Source organism: Nyctibius grandis, chromosome 8, assembly GCF_013368605.1.
Source record: "Nyctibius grandis isolate bNycGra1 chromosome 8, bNycGra1.pri, whole genome shotgun sequence".
NCBI lineage: Eukaryota > Metazoa > Chordata > Aves > Nyctibiiformes > Nyctibiidae > Nyctibius > Nyctibius grandis.
The window spans coordinates 18,030,478-18,043,694 of NC_090665.1; the positions used below are offsets into that span (position 1 = coordinate 18,030,478).

Consider the following 13,217-nt stretch of genomic DNA (forward strand, 5'->3'; position numbering starts at 1 on the left):
GACGTGAATAAGAAGAGTGACTGGATAAAAAGGAAGGGCATTAGCCTTATGTAAGCAGCGGTATAGTGAAAAATAAGGTTATGTCATTACTTTGTAGTAAGGAAGCACTCATAAGTCTACATTTAAAGTGAGTACTAACATTACTTTTGTTGAATGTATTGTCTATCTTACCCCTTGGACTAATGCACTTAGTACTTTCTAGCTAAATATTCTAAACTAGAATTTGCATAAGCATTTAAGTGTCTCAGATGAAAAGCATTTGAGCCCACCATGTGAATGTCTCCCCACCTTGGGAATCCTGCATGAGATTCAGCTGAGAAGCAAGTTATGGAAACCCCCACCCATGCACCGCGGGGTTCAGGCTCAGACTGCAAACAGCAGCTCGTTCCCAAAATGGCCATGTAGTGCATGAGAAAAGATGAAGATCTGCTCATTCATAAATCAAAAAGTGAACTTGCCCTGTGAATACTCCTGGGTCTAAGGAATCCAACAAAGAAGCAGTTTAATCTTTATAACTGCCATTGCAACCTTTCTGTGCATGGGCTGTATTTGACCACCAATTGAGAAAAATTTCTAGTATTAGCAACAGTAAATTGTTTTTGCCATCACTCTTTAAGGGAGTATAGTACACATTCTTCAAAAAGTATAAGCCTTCAGTTTGATTTGCAAAGTGTCTTCTCCTGAGTTATGCAGGTGTCAAGGAACAGATGTGATTTGGGAGTTGAAAGTCAGTGCCTAAGTCAGCACCCAAACAGACAGTTAGAGACAGAGAGAGAGAGAGGGACGTACCTCACACAGCCAAGGTGAGGTGCTGAACCTTGGAGCCATCCTGGGAAGCACCAGAAATAATACCAGGATAGAGCCCAAGGGGCAGCAGAGGCAGGAGAAAGCACCAGGTGACACAGGTTTGCAGTCTTGTTCTCTTACTGCCTTTCCTTCCCCTTCTCTCCTCAGAATCTTCCTGTCTCCTTGATACATTAGGAAGCATATTGCATTAACCCTTTAGGATACCCTACTACTATAAAACTCACCTTTTCTCCAGGTCTTACAGAGTCTTCCCTTTCCCACCTGAACAGAATTGGGATGCCAGCTATCAGCAGATCCCCCAGCCCACCCTCCAAGCAGAAGAACACTTCTGCTGGCGACACGACTACATTCAAACTTGGCGTAAAGACCACGGTCCCCTTCAAACCCAGCAACTAAGCTTTGCTGCAGGCAGCTTATGACATAGAGCTCAAGATGACAAAAAACTTGGCTAAGTCCGTCATAATTTTACTGTCTTCCATGTGGCATTCAGATGTGAATCAGTGAAAAAGGATGAAATTTTAGGTGCAAAAGAAATGGACTAAAGAGTGTGGAAAGAATACCTAATAGAGGATAAAAGAGGATCTGAAAGCAGAAAAAACAAACATCAATAACTGGAAGTTACTTAAATCGTTCGTTCTCATTATTACATTACAGGAAGACATAGTTTTGGGGTTTTTTTTCAGTACCAAGAAATCTGAGTTGGATTCTTACCTCAGCTAAATCAATGCAAACCCAGAGTAACGCTATTCACTTCCACAGAAGCTCTTTGCATTTTAGCAAGAGCCCTTGAGAATGAAATCGAATGCAGGTAATACACAGTCTCCTCTCAGATGGGCTGTCACCTTCTATAGCTATAGGTTCAATTAAACATGCAGTGAATTAGAACTAAAATAGCTCTGGAATCAGTGTCAGACAGTGACTGACAGCTGGGAAAGTGCCAAAAGGAATTATTACATCCCTTTCACACATTAGTTTCACAAATATCACAAAAGTTCACACAAGTATGCAGCAGTGTCCCAGGCAGGATTAGATGGATTCATGGACAACAGGTAAACAAACAAATGATAAAGGCCATAGGCAGGGATGGCCTCTGTCATCACTAATCCTGTAACTTTCAGTGCTGAGGAGTAGGAGACAAAAAGGCTGCAAAATACAGCCAAGGCTGAAGGCAAAATACTGGCCTACCTGGGCAACTCATCTGACCCAGCAGTGAATTTCATATGTTTTTCCTATTTATGCATATCTCCCTATGCTAAAGTTACTGTACCATTTTACTGTATATGAACTAAGAAGATACCTTCCTCCGAAATCATTGGCTAATTCACTGTTATTTACAAATTTATCATTTTCCTCCTGTATTGGTTGCATTCCTAAGTAATTACTGTATCCTCATTCCAGACCTATATGTTGTAGGACTGGATGGGGGTGGATTCTTAGGTACATACTTTTTGTGCAAATCTGTACATTTCAGATAGCATCCTTTGCTATTGTGAGTCCTGCAGGATCTTCTGAAGATGACTGTAGGGCCATCTCCGTTGTCAGTAGGACTGTGAGAACCTGCCTAAGCAAAAGATCTGACAAATTTGCTAACAAACAACAGTCAAGGAGAAGCAGAGCAAAGTGTTTTACCTTTTAAACCTGCTAGAATAGTATGAAACCCCATGTATTTAATGGGGAAACATTTAAACTTATAACACTGGTTCGTTTGTTCTTCCTTGTCTCTATTGTTACCCAGGCATAGCTACTGCTCCATCTTTAATACAGACCAGTTTCAGACACAGGTGGGTCCCAAGCCACATACCCTGTCAAACAGATCCAAAATTCTTTGGGAACAGGATTAACTCTATTGCTTTTGTGCCAGGCAAGCACCAAACCCATAGTCTGGGTCATGATTTACTGCTGCCTTTGGGCAAGGACAGTCCAGTATTATCTGGCTGTTCCTTTAAGGGTGCTGAAAGTGGATGCCTAAAGAAAGCCAGCTGGAAGTGTTTTCAAAGGAGGTGTCGTCAGAGCAAGCTGAAATACCAGAACAACAGGAAAAGCACAAAAACCAAAGAGAGTCCCATTGCTGCAATGCACAGAGGACAGCCCGGAGAAAGACTGGAGATACTAAAAGGGGACCTTTCCCTTGGGAGTAAGAAAGGAAGATCTCCAGCAAACAAGGTATGATAATATATGAACTTCAGAAATCCCACAGTGACAAGGGAAAGGGGGAGGAAAGAGAGCAGTCCAGTGGGGAACTGAGGGGCTAGGTCAGGCTGGGTGGGAGACGAGCTGACAGCTCGGGTGCTAACCAAAAATTGATGGGGGAAACAAGAAACAGAGGATTGTTTTGCTTCAGAACAACAGCAAGGCATCCCACCATCTCTCCAAGAGCTAAGAAAAACCTGGATTTATAAAAGTCAAATTGACCAGAAGGGGTGAATGAATGGGAACAAGTTGGATCCTTCCCCCTTCAGCACCAAGGTACAGATCTCACTGTCAGAGGTTTAGGGTTATGGATACAGAAAGGAACAATTATAGCAGCAGCCAGCAGAGCTGAGCTGGGGCTGCAGCAGAGCCCTTCATTGATGGTGAAGAGTTGGGGTGTGAGGTCAGCACACCCTTTGCTGCAGACAGAGCAGCACCCGCCTTCCACTCCCCAAGGGCAGAGCAGGCTGCCCCTGCAAGCCCTCAGCCCACTGCATTTCCCAGCTCAGCACCAGTGGCAGGTTTTTCCTGCACAGCTGCTTCAGTTGGGTGGGAAGCTTCTCATCTGACTTATCTGCCAGCCTAACACAGGTGCCTCAAAGAGTAAACCTACAGAAAGGAGGTACACGCCTAGCAGAAAACCCCAAACAGTGCATGTGCTGGGACTGGAGGGAAGCAGTGACCAGGGCACGCCTGAAGTTTTCCTGTATATGGCTCAAAACAAATTGCTGCACATGACAGCACAGCCCTGCCACAGATGGGCAGCATCAGAGGTGCAGCACACAGTGCCCTGTGAGCCCTGGGAGTACAGCGGTTTGCCCCACTCACCTCCCAAGGTATGGCCATTGTGAAAGGATCCATGAGACCTGCTGCCTTTGCATCATACAACCTGCTGCGGGGGGAGAGCAAACGTGGCAAGACCTGAAACAGACTGGGGCAGAGAATCTAGGCTGGCAAGTGAAAAATATAACCTGGCTAAGTCAGAGAGCTAACTTGTACAAACATTCGTCATTAGTGCTAGAGATGATCTTCATCCTTCCTCTTCTTGATGCCCTTCTCAGAACCCCTGTGTACCACAGGAATCATTCACATGGCATTAGAGTGCTATAATGCTTTCATGATTATCATGTGAAAGGAGAGCAGGGGATGTTGCAGTGACTAAGTGAGTGTGATCCTGGGCAGGGCCAAAACTGGTCTTGCCACAGCCAGTTCTGCAGCAGAAGCTATTACAACAACTGGGGAGGAAGGAGGGCAGAAGTGCTTCTTTCTTTGAGCGCTCTGAATGTGTCTCACACTCCTCCCATACACGTTTTTCCTTTGCTGGGGTCCTCTTGCCCTCTAGTGGTTCACACTGCAGAGCTGACACAGAGCTAAGTTCATTTCTGCTGTAAATCCTGTAATGTCAATGGTTTCAGTTGTTATGCATAAAGTAACTCAAATTCCCTTGGATCTGCACCCATTTCTTGCTGCATCAGACCACTAGTAAAATGTGCTATCCTGGTGTGAAGTTAGTAAAAGAAGATGCATAATGCCTGGTGCCTTATACATTGTATATCACACCCTGTAAGAGGATCCTATGCCCACCCAATCTGGAATGGTGTAGTCAACAGGTACATGAATATTTTTGGCTGTTTTGGAAGAGATCTTTCTTCAGCTTTTACAAAAAATTGAGGAAAAATACCTGCAAAATACTTCATTTTAAGATTAAAACTTTTGCCTGAAAAAAATAGTTCTCAGGAAGTAAATGGGTAAAACTCAAAAGCAGCATGATGGAAATTCCAGCTGGTAACAAGGACCCTCCAGAGGGGTCCAAAAGATATAAAATTGTACACATTTAGATTCCTGACATTGCCTACACCAACATGAATATGGAGTATAACTCACTGTCTGTGTTTCCTTTGCATGCACCCCATTACACCCATTTTGACTTCTCTTTGGGCTCTGTCCAGCAGAGTTGCAAAGTTTTATTTATTCTGTATGTCTCAGCTAGAGACAAGAGCAAAAATATCTGCTTCATTTCATTTAATGTGAACTATTACCTTCAGTGACCACAAATGCTTTTTATAGATTGAAAATAGGATGTCTGTATCCAAACTGGACTTCTGACACAGTTAATTCCAGCTGAGGATCTGGCTTTACATCCTTTCTGTATTTATTAGCGACTCTTATCTGCTGGGCTCCGGAGTTACCAGCTCTCTGTAACAAGAAAGCCATGCACGTCTAGGAGGCGAAGGAGTGACAACAGTGATTGTGAACTAGTTACTCGTCATTCAACAAGGTGCTTGGCTGTGATCAGTCACGGTGTCAAGCGGAATCTCAGTGCTCAGCTGTCTTCAGCAACTTTTGTCTAGAAAGGCTCTTCCTGTGGTTAGCTTGGTCAGTGCAGGCTGAATGACAGTGTAATTTGTCTCCCAGTTAAAGATCTTCCAAGTCATTCTTTATACACTATCTACAAAGACAGAGAAACAGCAGACAAATATAAGGAAAGGTTGTTCACTTTAAAGTTACGAAGAAAAATGTTTTCCCATTGCCAGCCTCTAAAGAGCACTCCTTAGCATTAGAAACCACAAAATAAAAATCAATTACAAGACATCTTTGCGCTTACTGCTGCAGGCGGTATCATCCTTCTAACAAACTTCCTCCTCAGCTTTGCTGCAGAGGCCATGGGCTGCTGGAAGCAAGAGAAAAGCAACACCTGGACTTTTCCCACCCTTATCCTCTGCCTCTATGGATTCTTATACATGATGAAACCATCAGAACCTTTCCTAACCCCCTATCTAACAGGACCAGACAAAAACCTGACCATAGATGAGGTATGGGTTTACTTTGTCTTTTCTTTTATATGGAGCAGCAAAAAAAAAAAAAACCAAGAAAAAAAAGTAAAACTTTAAACAAAGTAAAACTTTAAACAAAGTTTTCAAGCAAAGGTAAAAAACCAAAGAAAGCACACTGTAACCAGCTTTGGCAGGTTACAATTTGCAGCAGATGGCATAAATAAAAGATTCATTTAATGTATTTAAGATCCATTTGCCTGCTCAACAGTCATATGCTGCTTCAGTGTGGGTATATATTTTAAGAATCCCTTCAAAGCAAAAACCTCCCTCTACAAAGCCATTTAAAATAAATGAACTTCTTTTCCCCAAGAATAACACCACAGATTTCCTCTTCTCTTCTAGGTTACCAACCAGATTTTCCCAGTTTGGACATACTCCTACCTTGCACTCCTTTTCCCAGTCTTCCTGATTACAGACTATGTGCGCTATAAGCCCATCCTACTCCTCCAGGGCATCAGCTTCATCGTCACGTGGCTCTTGCTCCTCTTCGCACACGGAGTGGTGGCCATGCAGGCGGTGGAATTCTTCTACGGGATGGCGACAGCCACCGAGGTCGCCTATTACGCCTACATCTACAGTGTCGTCAGCACCGATCACTATCAGAGAGTGACGAGCTACTGCAGAAGTGTCACTCTTGTTGCAGCCACCATTGCTGCCGTGCTGGGACAGCTCCTGGTTTCCTTAGCAGATGTATCCTACTTTCACCTTAATGCCATCAGTTTGGCTTCTGTCTCCCTGGCATTTGTGTGTTCGTTTTTCCTCCCAATGCCCCAAAAGAGTATGTTCTTCCACAGGAAAGATGTCTCAGAAACTCTCCCAGGACCAGATAAAGTTGTGGCTACAGTCGGCTCTGACAGGCCATCGAGCTGCTCAGAGGACAAGGGCTCCGTATCTGCTGACCAGGGACCAACACCTGAACAGCAGCCTGAGAATGCCAAGCCCCGGAGTCAGGTGCTCAGGGTGCTGGTGAAACTGAGCAAGGACCTGAGGGATTGCTACAGCTCCAGGAAACTTCTCTACTGGTCCCTGTGGTGGGCTCTGGCTACAGCAGGCTTTAACCAGGTTCTGAATTATATCCAAGTGCTGTGGGACTTGAGAGCCCCCTCTCACAGCTCTGCAGTATACAATGGAGCTGTTGAAGCAATAGCAACTTTTCTGAGTAAGTTAGTGTCTAAGCATTGATCACAAAGGCAACTTCTAAAGTTTTACTTTAGAACATTTTTGAAGTGCCATTCCATTGCAGACACTCCAGGAAGCCAGTGTATGCATTGTCCATTCAAAATCTAGTTCTTTGGTGTACAAAGCAGTTCAAATGCAGGCTATGCTATCTTTTTTTTAATGACTGGGACACCCAACTTTATCCTACCAGTATGCAGAGAGTCTACAAGTCACATGGACCTTGCATCCAACTGCTAAATCCATTCAGAAGCACCTATGTTTCTTTTGATGAGGTTGTTGGGTTTTTTTTTTCCCCTCCCCAACCAAGTAATCGCATACCATAACAATGGTATCAGCTTACGGAGATGAGAGAAGGTTTTCATAAATATTTTACATGAAAAGGACACAATTGTCTCATTAAGGTCTTGCTCTAGTGAAATACTCTTGTGCAGCAGGAGGGAAAGAAGAATTTTAGTCATTCCAAGATACAGAGTTTTGCAGAAAAAGACCTTGTTGAATTCATTATTCTACTGAGGTTAAACATTACCCTCTTGCACCAGAGGCATGTGTCTACACTGCATAAGTAAAGTAATGTTATTGAAAGGTAACAGAAGAGGATGCTGCCCTGACTTGGCAGTGTTTCACATTTTCATATTCTGCTGCTGTAGAGAACTTGCACAAGACATTGGGGTGTGATCCACCAGGTAAAATAAACATGTCTGCATCGTACCTGGCCATTCAGTTTACCCTTACAGTCATTAAGGAGAAACAGATACTTCTACAATTAACAATTACTCTCATCTTGAGGGAGGCAACTAAATAGACCAACTGAATCACAAATTAGAAGCACTTAACTCCTGTAGTCTCTGCTCTGATGAATTCCTCTTTCTCATGGAATTGCCTATTTCTCAATGTAGAGGTGTAGAAGTTTCAAAATTGTACGAGACCCCTAAGATGGATAGTCAGGCAGCCTACCTTCGCAACAGATGCACCTTTGTAGCAGGCCCACCAAAAGCGAACAGTGCCATCCTTTCTCATTTCTCTGAATATATTCACTTGATACCTCACAAAACTCCCTTTTTTGACAGCTTAGCCCCTTTATGAGCTGCACAGAGCTGAACTGTTAAGCTAGAAGTTACCTGTTTACTAGTTTAGCTGTAAAGTAAGCTAGTAGAAGCTGGAAGAATTGCACTTTTTGAGCTCCAAATCATGCTCCTAATTCTCTCCCTAGAGATACATGCTGGGTACAGACAGCTAAATAATGAATCCTCCTACATAACAGTTTATCCTGTGAAATGGAATAAAACATTAAGAATGGAATGGCAGAGACTTGATTATGCAGTTGTCTAAAAATGACCAGTCATCTGCATGACTTCAGAAGTGATTAGAAATGCTTTCTAAACACTTCAGGACTACTCTGCTTCATTATTCAGCATTGCCTTTCAGCACGTGAGAGTGGCAAGATTTAGTGATATAGGCTATAGAACAGATACAACATTTACGTGTTATTTTCTCTTCTTTTTCTAGGCTCAGTAACATCTTTTGTAGTACAATATATGAAAATTAACTGGGACCTTTTTGGAGAATTGGCTTTAGGGATCTTCTCCACAATAGATGCTGGTTCTCTACTTCTCATGCACTTCACTACCAACATCTGGGTATGTTACGCCGGCTATCTCATTTTCAAAGCATGCTATATGCTCCTCATAACGATAGCAACGTAAGTATAAAACCTTACAGTGCTACTATTATGCACAAAATACCAAAAATACTTTAAATTTGGGCATCCCTCCTTTTACTCAAAGGCAGCTGATCTAATGGTAGACATAACTGTTTAGATAAAGATGAGGACACTTAAACGTCTAGTTATGTTTTCATTTTTATAAACCATAAAAGCAAAACTATCAAAAGGGCATTGAACATGTACCTAGGCAGAAGTTAAACAAGGTACAAGGCATCTTTATTACTAAAGGCAATAGTAACAGCAAAACATATAAGCTATTTTCCCCTCTTCGTGGCATAGAAGATGCAAAGTGAACACGAGAACAAGTGTGCCTAGACAACCATCCTTTAAGATCCCCTTATGTATAGACCACCTTGATGATATACTTGTTAGCAAGCTATGAATTGCATGAATGCAAGAAAAGATTTGGCATAGAGTGTTTTCCAACATAACTTTATACATATAATCCTTAATGATACTATGATGTGAACAAGGAATAAAAGAAAACATTGGACACAGACTCAGAAAGATATCTTAGGAGACCAAGCTATTCTGTTGCCAGAAATAGAAAAATAAAAATAATATAAATAAAAATATAATATATATTTTCTGTGTAATAAATGTGAAACATTTTTATTCCTCCAGTTATTTTATTGATTGGCATGTCTTTAGACATACCACACTATTTCACTAACAAAAATACCCGATGAATTTATGTGTCAAACCCCAAAATTATTCAGATATTTCAAAAAACTGCTAAAATTATAATGCATGAAAAAATTATCCCTATCTTGAATGAAGCCAAGTGAATCCTGTATTTTCATTTTGGTGGACTGTTAGTACCTTATAGTGGATCACACCTGGACTACTACTACTACAAAAAAAAAGCTTGCACAAAAAAAGCCCTGATAAAGATCAGTTAAAAGCGTGCTGCAAGACTAACACACATTTGTTCAGATAGAAACTTTGGAGGTAAATATTGCAAGGAAAGATGTTCCAATTATTGTCAAAAAAAGATATTGCAAGGCAAATCTAATGGCTTTTGACTGAATTAAATGGTATGCTACCTCCACTGTCAAGCCACAAAGCAAGAAGTGATTCACATCGTCATAGAAATGTTGATTAGAAGATACCCATGGTGACCTTCTAGTCTAACATCCCAGTCAAGGCAGAACTTCTGCCAAAGCCAGATCAGGTCACAGTTTTGTCTGGCCATGTCTTTCAAAGCCTCCATGGAAACTTTACAACCTGTCTGGCACAGACTATAAAGGTAGAGAAGAAACAAAGGGGATGATTAAAGAGATCTGATTCCTAACTGGAGAAGCAGAGCACCTGATAACACTGGAAAAGCAACACAGGCAAGTAAAAAAACATCAAAATACATTATGGTAGTCAAGACATTGTTTAGAGCAATCAAGGAAGCAAATAAACAAATAAAGCACTATTTACTCCATCCTTGATATATCATATGCATGAATTGTTTCTCTTCATCAACTAAATTGAGAGGAACAACTTTCCACCCAGTGTGAAGTAACTGACCTGCCAGTCTCACATTAGGTTCCAGATTGCAGTCAATCTGAGCATGGAGCGCTACGCTTTGATGTTTGGATTCAACAACTTCGTTGCACTGGTGATTCAGACCATTCTTACAGTAGTTGTCGTGGATTCAAAAGGCCTGGGACTGGACATAGTGACTCAGGTAAGTGCTATTAACTTACTTCCCTACCTGACCAGCTTTTGCTAATTAACAGAACACTGAATAACATCTTCTCTGCCCAAAAATTCAGACTAGTTTTCTCAGATGCAGAATCAACATGGCCACATGTTGTTAGGGGAGTTCAAGACCATAAGACACAGCCTGGATTATTGGAGTTATTTCAGATCAAGCGACAAGGACACGTGCCTTCTAATTCCAGCTCAGGAGCAAACCTGGTTCATATCTCAATGTGAATAACAGAGTCTTCTGCCCATAGTTTGGGCATTTAATTTGGGGCAGGATATCCTGTCTCACAACAGTGTCTCTAACTTCAGTCAGCCCAATTCCACTCATGCTGGAGTCAACTGAAATGTACTGATTCTGCATTTTCTCATATGGGATCTCAGCTGGGGCACCTTCTTACTCCCATGGATTTGAAGAAGACTAAAGCTATTCAGATATTCTGCACAGATAAGGCAAAAGTTACTTTAAAAGATTAAAGATCAAATTAAACACTAAAAATTAAAACTGTAAAATTAAGGACAGGAATATGTAGGACTTCATAAATAGGCTTGCCACTGTTGTTGGAAACATTGATACAAAGTCATAGTCTATTTACTGAAGCCAGTGAGGTGACAGCACTAAAATGTGCAAGTAGGAGCAAAAAATGACCAACTCAGACTCTTCACTTATATTACTCATGACTATGTAGGTAATGAAGCTACTTCTGCATTTTGCACTAATAGAAAAAAAATACTGTTCTTATCCCTTCCCCCCTCTGATGTTTATTAAGAGGCATAAGGATTGGAAGCAAGAGGCAGTTCTTCATTCCTCAAAGATTTGCTGTTTGCTGGAAAAGCTAAGATTTTGCTTGATTACAAAAGGAAAAACTTGAGCATAGAAAACTGTGCCAGAACACAGATAAACAAAATAATAAATTGTCTATCATCTCCAGAAGAAGCAGCATTTCCCTAATGTGTTTTTCATTAATTCTTCTGCCTTTTTCTCTCCCCCCCTCCCAGTTTTTAATTTATGGCAGCTACTTTGCAGTCATAGCTGGGATTTTCTTGATCAGAAGCATTTGCATGCTTGTTTCAAGCAAATGCAAGAGGAAAATAGCAAGAACTTGCAAAGAGCATCTGAACCATGCTGAACATGAATCAAAAGAGCAGATTGTAATGGGCTATACGACACGGCTGTAGGACTCAGGCCGGCAGGCTCACGTGGCCAGACCCTCGTGGGAAAAGAGCTCCTACTGCAGCATGCAGGGAACAACGGTGCAAGATGAACGTACAACAGCCCTGAAAAGCTACGCTGAGTCATTACAGTGCTTCGTTATAACATGTGCCAGCTAAGAAATCACTGTAATGGCACTGGGCCAAGAAGAAAAGATAAGTTGCTTTACATTCTTATTTACTTACTTGCCTATAAATAGCTTAACAGCAGCAATTTACACACAGGAGCTGAGCAACCACCTTGGCATCGCACCGTGCACAATGGCAAAGATCAGAGTTCACCCTGCCTTGCTTGTTCTAGCTCTTGTCTATGGTGGTGGCAAGCAGCTTCCATGAATGTTTGCTCATGCATGTGGGTGAAGGGTCTATCCCCCAGCTTTGCACATACCTTGTCCTGAACCAAGGAAGAATGGATTGTGTTTGCATCATGATACTCTTTCCTACCTAACCACAGGCAATTCAGTGACAGACTCCTCCCTTCTGATTTAAAAACCCGTGTCAGAAGTGGGCCTTTTGCACACAGCGGTGCTGAAAAGCAGGGTTCGCACAACCTGCCTGAGAAGGTTCATCAAAACAATGCTAAGCCACAATTGTTGCTTGGCCCACATTTGAAAGCTGCAACCTAAACACTGTACTGAGACCATAGCAATCTGAGCCCAGAAGGGAAAAACTTCAGAGTCAAAACAAAATTAAAGAGCCCCACTCCTTTCCCTGTGTGTCCAGTAAAATTAAATTCAGGACTGAGTGTCTTCCTGTTTCAACAGGAAAAAAAAGAAAAAAATTATTATTTGTATGGACTACTACCAGAGAAGTACATTGTGGAGAAATTTGGCTGATTCTGCACAGGAAAATTCCAGATTAACACAAATATCCAAGAAGATTCCTAACGAAAATAAAAAGCTATCATCATATGTGCTTCTGACTGCCAAATGAGGAGGTCTGCTGATCTTGGCCAAGGATTTGGCAGAGTTTATCAAGAAGCTTCAAGTCCTATGGCTAATTTAGTCCAGCACAAAGGACAGTCAGTCCAGGAGAAGAAAAAAAAAGACTATAAACTAGTTTGCATAGTGAATGCCTAATTTAATGAAAGTTATATTCGTATGTTGAAGTTATTTCTGTACTGCTGTTTGCTTCTAGCTTCCAATACCTACTTCTAACTAATAAAAATAGAAAATACTTAGCATTTACAGAATACTATTTTTCCTGTAGAGACACAAGCTCTCATCTGTACAGACATACGTGCTTTTCATCCAATTGTCACATACTGCAACTAGACAAACTGCCCAGAGGCGAGAGCAGGCAGGAGAGAAGCAATTTGTCTCAAGTCACAAGAAGAATCGGTGGGATTTGACCAAATTAACCCAGCTAATTTTCTAGGCTTTTTGTTTCCTATCGTGCATTGTGTGGGCATTCTCTGTTGTAAACTGGCTCCAAGCAGAACAGCTTAACCAGTGCAGCTGTAGAAGCAGGAGATGTACTTAGTCTCCACTAAGCAGTAAGTATCTTTTATTACTGCAGAACAGAAGGCATGATATTCCTGCCTAAAGAAAGTGGGACACAGTCCAATAAAGCAA

At 41.7% G+C, this 13,217-nt stretch overlaps 1 protein-coding gene across 1 annotated transcript; it reads left to right on the forward strand.

Annotated features, from left to right (window-relative positions):
* The first annotated feature begins 5,621 nt into the window (after nucleotides 1-5,621).
* LOC137666448 (thiamine transporter 2-like) lies at nucleotides 5,622-11,676 on the forward strand. Its single transcript, XM_068406450.1, has 5 exons — nucleotides 5,622-5,810; nucleotides 6,174-6,990; nucleotides 8,517-8,709; nucleotides 10,270-10,411; nucleotides 11,431-11,676. The coding sequence occupies exons 1-5, from the start codon at nucleotides 5,661-5,663 to the stop codon at nucleotides 11,608-11,610; spliced, it is 1,482 nt and encodes a 493-aa protein (XP_068262551.1). The 5' UTR covers nucleotides 5,622-5,660; the 3' UTR covers nucleotides 11,611-11,676.
* Nucleotides 11,677-13,217: the final 1,541 nt, after the last annotated feature.